The sequence below is a fragment of the Nicotiana tabacum genome, chromosome 13, assembly GCF_000715075.1.
Source record: "Nicotiana tabacum cultivar K326 chromosome 13, ASM71507v2, whole genome shotgun sequence".
NCBI lineage: Eukaryota > Viridiplantae > Streptophyta > Magnoliopsida > Solanales > Solanaceae > Nicotiana > Nicotiana tabacum.
Genome location: NC_134092.1, coordinates 123,357,681 through 123,365,956, shown reverse-complemented (window position 1 = coordinate 123,365,956; position 8,276 = coordinate 123,357,681). Strand labels below are relative to the sequence as shown.

The 8,276-nt window shown below is 36.8% G+C and overlaps 1 protein-coding gene across 1 annotated transcript; it reads right to left on the bottom strand.

Moving 5' to 3' along the window:
* Nucleotides 1–1,955: 1,955 nt before the first annotated feature.
* On the bottom strand, nt 1,956–8,238 carry LOC107832585 (putative ribosomal large subunit pseudouridine synthase SVR1, chloroplastic). Its single transcript, XM_016660443.2, has 10 exons — nt 7,641–8,238; nt 7,120–7,199; nt 6,912–7,012; nt 6,738–6,810; nt 6,419–6,512; nt 6,232–6,280; nt 5,849–5,999; nt 3,964–4,020; nt 3,764–3,819; nt 1,956–2,469 (listed from the first exon to the last, which is right to left on the bottom strand). The coding sequence occupies exons 1-10, from the start codon at nt 8,140–8,142 to the stop codon at nt 2,385–2,387; spliced, it is 1,248 nt and encodes a 415-aa protein (XP_016515929.1). The 5' UTR covers nt 8,143–8,238; the 3' UTR covers nt 1,956–2,384.
* Nucleotides 8,239–8,276: the final 38 nt, after the last annotated feature.

Sequence of the window (8,276 nt, the reverse complement as noted above, 5' to 3'; positions counted from 1 at the left end):
ATTGACTATGGATTGATGTGAACTTAAATAGCCTTCTAAAAGTAAAACAATTATTACCAACTTTGCATGGCCACTTTTTCAACTACCATGCATTGATTATCAGAAAAAGGTTGGATAGCAAAGAAGGGAATTACTTTAGATTTAAGCATGAAAATAGAAATTTATTCTAAAAGTAGAAGTAATCTTTCAAACAAATTAAAAGAGCTACATAATTCACCAATATTTTGGACTTTTAGAAACACCTATAATAATTTATGGGGGAGAACATGTGAACTTTAACATGGGTTGCCGGCCTAAGACAGCTTGTCCTACTTTCTACAAATATATATATATATATATATATATATATATATATATATATATATATATATATATATATATATATATATATATATATATATATATATATATATATATAAAAGTGTGTGTCACCATCGTAACTCCTCTGCTATTTTATGACATTGACCACGTCCCTTATAATTCCTGAAATATTCATCATTCTCATTATTCTCCTCCTTTTCTTTCTTCTCTTTTTGTCATATTCAAGTCTGTCAATTCCAAACAAACAATAAATAAATTATTGTTGCCATTTACATTGGGAGAAGTTTTGTGGGTGGGATGGACTTAATAAAGAAAAATATCATTGTAATTAATTAGGGATGTTTATGGTTCTGTTTGGATCAGTTTTTACCTAAAAAGAAATCAAATCAAGTAAGTCGATTTTTAAAATGTTGGAACCATACCAAACTAATTAAGTAGGGTTTTTAGCGATTCGGCTTCTATCATTTTTTTCGGTTTTTCGATTATTTATCGGGTTTTTTCTTAAATATGAGACATACACTACCAAACATATATTACGGCTACTACATTTTCGACGTAACACTATCAAACCAATTACTATTTGAGAAATCTATCATTTACCATGATATATTTATGATAATTGAATCAAATAGTGATGAATAATTTAAGTACTCAATTAAAAATCGATTATTTTTAACATTAAATAATTCTTGTACTTAGCAAAAGCAAACTACCAATCAAACTAGAATGTAAAGGCAAAAAATTAGATTATTGTAATTGCAAAGAACTAGACTTAAAATATAAATGACTAATATGTACCATAACATTTTAGAAACTTTATATAAAAATATACATATATATAGGTGTAATAATAAATTTAAATAAACCAAAACCAAACCTAAAAAGTATCATTTTTTTTAGTCGGTTTGGTTCGATTTTCGGTTTCGTTCGGTTTTTCAGGTTTTTATGAACACCAATAATTGTAATAAAAACAAACTTTGATGGGATTGCGTGGTAATTAATCCAGTTTGATTCATTTAATATTTATTATTATCTTGATAATCATTCGATGATGATAAAGTAATGAGTTTACTATATACACCGAGTGTGAATATTATTTTTTTCTTTAAATTGTGCACACTTGTTACTGCAGGGTGATTCATTACAATTTGTTTTGTTTTGTTTGTCAACCACTTAGTATATTATACGTAAAAGGGGGTGGGGGCAAGGTAGAGGGTTTCTGTCTTTCTGATGCATCTGGAAAAATCGAAACCAAACCGGGACACGAGAAAGACAACAGAATATTGAGTCAGATCCAAGATGGTTCTATTTATGCTTTATTGTTTTTAAATTTAATTTTATAAAGTACAGGGTCTTTATGTTCTACATGTGTCGGCAATATTAAAGAATGCCCATCAGAAGATCACGTGGTTTCTTAGTTTCGAAATTCCATCTTTCCATGTTCTAGTCAAACAGTAATTTGTTTGCAACATGAGCAATCTAACTGGAATTATTTGTGTAGCAAATAAACCAAATCAGAATTGAACTACAGAACAAGCATAAATTACTGGCAACTATCACCTGGATCACTTCCTTCCATCAATGTACATTAAATAACAAGTAGGCCTCAAACCCGAGCAAGTTGGGATTAGCTATGAATTTCCACTGCCCATGTCGCGCCATTTATGCTTAAATACTCAACTCAGTCCAATATTACATAAAATAAAATTTAGTACAAGTATCTATCGAAAACGTTGTACATTCATCAACCACATAATTGTGCTATGTACAATTTCACAGGCCTGTTGCTTGTTAATTGGCAGAGATATATCTAATGGAGGTACTAAGCTTCCAATTTCAAGAATACTTACTGATGATAGCTGACATATGGTGACCTCGTCTTGCAATGACTAAAACACCATTAGATCCTCAAGATTTGGAAGGTTTGGAACATGCAGAAGTGAATGCTACCAACCAGTCACAACCAAATTCTTTTTCTTTTATCCAGGTCAGCTTGTGCACCCTTCGACTATTCTTCTCCGTAATCCTTGATATATGCCCATTTGTTGCATGTAGTTAGGAGACTAGGTTTTGACCTCATCCAACTTTTGACTCTTCCAACCCAATGCCCTCAGATTAGCTTGATTTAATTCAACATGCTTGCCAAGCCTGCAATTTTGAGAATTAGCAATTTAGTTGTAATTTCAAGAAACAGACAGCAAAAATGCCACCCAAGGGGCAGAAAACCATTATAAACAAGAGCGTGGCACAAATTTCCAATCACTAAACCTATATATATAGTACATGTAGCCATTGTAACAACCAGGTCCATGCCAAAAATGCAGAAATTGGTAGCTTTTTAGTCTTAATAGCATATAGGAGACAGGAAGGCACATGCTCAAAATATTGGAGGCCTCATGGATCAATGGCAAACGAATTTGAATACTTAATTCAAAACGTACTCCAATCTCACAAGCTTCTAAAATCACAAATATTAGATTCAAAAAATGCAACATCACATATCAAGACTAGAAAACACATCTGAAGTACTTCCCTACAAGTGAATTGAATAAAGCGCAAAAGCCTCTGAACATTTGAAAGCCTCATCATATTTATGCGTCTAATATTTAATTGTTAAGAAATGAAGTGCAAATGCAAATTTTTTTTTCCAATTGAATGTGCCTAATAGTGCAAAGAACTGTCTAAATAGTTTAACAGCACTATCTACATAAAAGAGGAAATGAAATGGTTTTCTGTTGACTCTGATTTCAAGAAGCAAAAGTGTTCTTTGCAGCAGAGAACGAAAAGACAATCAGCTTTTAGAGAGTACACCCCCACAACCCCCTTTCCTCGCTTGTTCGCTTACCGCTTTGCAGCAAGCATCTGAGACATTTCCTGCATGAATATAAGATATAGAGAAAGAGAAAACAACAGCTAAAGGAAAAGCATATAGGAAATGGCAATTTCAGGCTCCAACAGTAGCAAGCAAGCTCAGCTCCGGATGAGCCCAAATACACAAAATATTCAGTCGAAACCCAGTCACATATTGAGATCTAAATTCACTTTTTACCAATGCCAGACTTCCCCGTACTTGCTACAACAAAAACAGCATACCCAGTGTATTTCCACAGTGTGGGGAGTATGGGGAGGGTAATGTGTATACAGACCTTATCCCTACCTTGTGGAGGTAGAGAGGACTTCCCCATACTTACTAATGAAAGATATTGAATAAGTTAATAACTTAAGGGACAGGTGAGTCTTCGGGGAGCACACTACGCCCCGTCTCCGTGTTTTAGGCGTGGAATATTTGACAATTTGAGAGCTTTAAACGTGTGTAATCTCACTAGACTGCACAAGTCAACTTTCATAAAGGTTGAAGATGTAGTATACATTATAACATGACCTTCCTAATCATAGTACTGCTTCACTGAAAAAAGTTCAGAAAGAAATACTGCAAACTTACGCAAGATCTGATGGAAGCCTGAAACCACCTATACGTATACGCTTCAGCGCACGCAGCTGAAATACAGGGAAAAAAACAACAGAGTTGAGGTCAATACAAGTATGTTATTTTGCATAAACCCATCACTTTCTTTAGCTCTCACTAAGATATAGTCCATTATATGGTAAGTTGGACAGAATAAACTCGTCAGACAAAAATACCTGAAGTCCAGCATTTTTCACAAGTTCACGAACTTCATGATTCCGTCCTTCATGAACCTATATCATGAGGAAAAGAAGAAATTTAGGTCCACTGAGTACTATTTCTCGTGTAGAACATTGTTTATTACGAAAATAGTATTCAGTGTACATAAGATTTCTCAGGCACAGTTACTTCAATCCTGTGAGTACTATTTCTCATGTAGAACATTGTTTATTACACAGTTACTTCATGTCCCTATTTCCTATACCAGCCAGGGTGCAGAAAAAGCTAGACAAAATTAGAAGAAACTTTCTGTGGGAAGGAAATAGTCAAAACAACAAATTTCATCTGGTGAAATGGCCAAGAGTGATTTTGCCAAAGGAGCATGGAGGGTTGGGCATAAAAGACTTAGCATTGCACAACAAGAGCATGCTAATGAAGTGGCATTGGAGGTACAACATGGAGAACACTGGGAAGTGGAAAGATGTGATCATGGCAAAGTATGGGGTGCTGAGTCAGTGGTGCACCAAACAGAGCAGGTTACCACATGGCACTGGTCCCTGGAAGCATATCTCAAGCCTATAGGGTGAATTCCAGCTCAACTGTTCAATAAAGTTAGGGAATGAAGCACATGTATCATTCTGGAAGGATAAGTGGTTAGGGAACCAGACTCTGAAAGAAGACTACCCAAATATATATCTCATAGCTAGCAATCAAAACTCCACAGTGGGTCAAATATGGCACATCAACTCATGGGACCTACAGACAAGGAGAAGCTTACAGAATTGGGAGCTAAATGACTATCTAGAGCTTCAATCTAAGCTAGCAGGGGTCACTATCAAACCTCAGGAGAGAGACAGACTATTATGGATTGGCCAACATGATGGGATATTCACTGTCAAGAAAGGTTATGTACATTTGTGCTCAAACAAGGAGTTGATTGACAACTGGCCATGGAAACTCATCTGGAGAACTAAACTTCCACCTAAAGTAATTGGCTTCACTTGGATAACCTTATATGAAGCATGTCTCACTCAAGATAATCCAAGTCGGAGGAACATCTACATTGTGAATAGGTGCTACATGTGTCAGATGAAGGCAGAGAGTGTGAGGCATCTTTTTCTCCATTGTGCAGTTGCAGCAGATTTGTGGAGTATGTTCTTCTCAATTTTTGGACTAGCCTGGGTCATGCCTAATAGTATTAAAGAGGCCTACGAAAGCTGGTGCTCTTGGAGAGTTGGCAGATCCATCAAAAGAACTTGTCTTTTGGTCCCCGCTTCTATTTTCTGGTGTATATGGACTGAAAGGAATATCAGATGTTTTGATGGGATATCAACTCCAAATCATGCTCTTAAAGCTAAATGTTTATTTAACCTTTTACTTGGCTTAATCAGGCACCTGTATCTAGTTGTGATCATTTTTTGGACTGCGTCTGCTCCTTAGTTTTAACATAGGTTTCTTTTTGTTGTGTTTATGAGCAGACACACTCTATTTACTTGTACTCTCTTTTTCTATGCATCTTCTTGATGCCTTTAATGAACTTCTCTTACTTCATCAAAAAAAAAAAAAACATTGTTTATTACAAAGGAAAGTGAATGTCAGTTAATCTAACAGTTCAACAGAACCCACTTAAGAGCAACTAAAATCGGAGCTCACAGAATCAATTCATAGACTACAACGAGAAGAAATTGAATGTGCCCTTCCTTTTGTATCCTTCCACAAAATCAGAGCTCACAAAACCAATTCTTATCTTCTGCTCATTTGCTCTAGGATCCTACCTAATAAAAATGGGTAGCAAAAAAGGTACACAATTTTTCCTGATAGAATAGCCTATACCAACTAATTCAGGATTTTAAGAAAACAATATGGAGCTAGCTGTATAAGTGACTGAGCAGTGAACAGTACCACAATCCGCAGACGAGGTCTTGGTACATCAGGTTGCCTTGGTAGTAGTTCCACAGCATCTGGGGTGCAATGGACACCATCGATGACTGTTCCCTCACTAATGGCTATCAAGTGTCGCTTATGTATTTCACCATCAATAGTTGCAATGTATCTAGAACAAGATCATCTGGTGAGTGATGATCATAACAGAAGGATAAACTGGTTTGCTTATACATGTTTTAAAGCAGATGAAAAAAGATCACCTAATAGCAAAAGACAAGTTCAGTAAACGTCACAAAAACAAAAATTTGTCATTTACCTAGATAATTGTGTATTTGTTCCCCCCCCCCCCCCCAAAAAAAAAAAGCAAGGCATATAAAGAGGGAAAACATCAAAAACCATACTCCTTTGACAAATTAGACGAAGGATGTGAAATCTGGTGCGCAAACTCCCCTGCAAGAGCAACATAAACCAGATTACCATGCAGGCAGTTTTTGAACGAACCTTATGGAGGTTATCTTTTTAAAAAGACCTTGGTGAGGTCACAAATGGTATGTGCTGAGGAATTATAAAAGAAAATGTCATCTATACCATCATTAGTCACAATAATCAAGCCAGTCGTGGCAACATCAAGCCGGCCAACTGTAAAGAGCCGAGGTTTTGGTTGTCCAGGATGCCTTTTATCCTTTAAAAAAAAGACACAGCAGAAATAAAAAGTCAAGAGTATAGTAATGGCAATGCTTCTGAAAGTAACAGCTTTTCTTTTTGGGAACAACTTTTAGAACTGACAGTGTATATAACATAAATCCCATAAATTAGCACTACGAAATAGCCCATTCTTCCCAGGCCACAGGTTTCTCAGAAAGAACAAATATTTACAAACAATCCATACAAGCAGAAGAAAACATACCCAACTCTTTACAAAATTATCAAAAAGAGACATGACTGACTTAGTTTCTTTCTCCCCGGATGAGCATATGTACCTGTAATTTTGTTAAACTTGAATCAAATCAATTCACAGACATAACAAACAAAAGTCCGAACTCCTCCAGGGTTGTTGATTAAAAAAGAAGGATAGACACACCCTTTAGGCTTGTTTAGTGCAAGATAGACCTTTGAAGGCAATTTCTTAGGAAGACGATTTCCATTGACATAAATTACATCCCTAGCTGGATCTACTTTAGTCTGCCAACAAGCAGAATAGATGTCAAAAATATAACCAAACAAAAAAAACATGCACCGGAGTCAAACCCTAACAAATTTTGCAACATGGGAGCATTTCTAAACTTGACCTGTGGAGTTTTGCAAACAGAACCATTCACAGTAACCCGACCTTGAAAAATCAGCTCTTCACTGCTCCGTCTGGATGCCACTATAAACAAAACCTCAATTTCAGATAATCTATCAGCGCTGCCATTGTTCTTGATACACCGATGTTCTCCATTGTACATCTCATTATTAGTTCATACATAAACAAAATATATTTTCTGTTTTCTAGCACCACTAACGTCTAGCTGAGTTCTAAATATTATTGCCACCACAACAAATACTTTTTTTCTTGATAACAGAGAAACCACCGAGGGTCAGTGATCACAGTACACAACTTTTAGGATAATGGGCCCGCCCCTCAACACAGTCTATGGCATCAGCAACTATCTATCACTTACAACTTAAGGAATTGATAATGTCACTTAGATACCGCATAACACAATCTGCTCATAACTAAATATCAACATTTTTCCCTTACTTTACAACAACTGTCTCTAATTTTGCACAATGGTGAAAACGGTACAATTAGAGATGCTAAAATTACCTCCGGAAGCAGCAAGGACTTTACTGAGGCGTTGAGGAGGGTCTCTAAAATTCTCATTATAAAACCGGCGAGCCGCTTTTGAATACTTAGGTTCAGCTGTAGGACCCACCGTCGCGGCTTTAGAAGCAATCTGTTTGCTCTTCTTATTATTCTTCTTACTTGTGCTAGCATTAGCCATGTCGTGGAGTAGACGCGCCGGAGGAGTCGATTGGAGAGTGAGGTTACCTTTTTCATCACGAACAATCCAGGGGATATAGAGTTGATCACCGAGTTCGGCAATGTCCGAGTTGGAATTAGGGTTTCTGGGAAGTGAGGGTTCTGGTTTATTGAGTTTTGGTTTTGGAGGAGCGAAGGTGATGTTGAATTCAGTTGAGGAGGAAGAGGAGAGTGAGGATGTGATGAGAGTATGAATGTGGCGGCGCGTGTAGGGAGTTGCGCGAGTGAGGTGGAGGGAGGTGAAGGCGGAGGAAGCCGCCGCTACGGCGGCTGCAATCGTCGCCATCGCCGGGGGCTTTATTTGATAAGGTTTTGCGGAGGTTTTTGAAGATGATGAGGGAATGAGGGGGGAGAAGATAAGAGTTTTATTTTAGAAAAATAATTCCCAAAATGTGCACTTTATACGAAATTAGTTAAAGA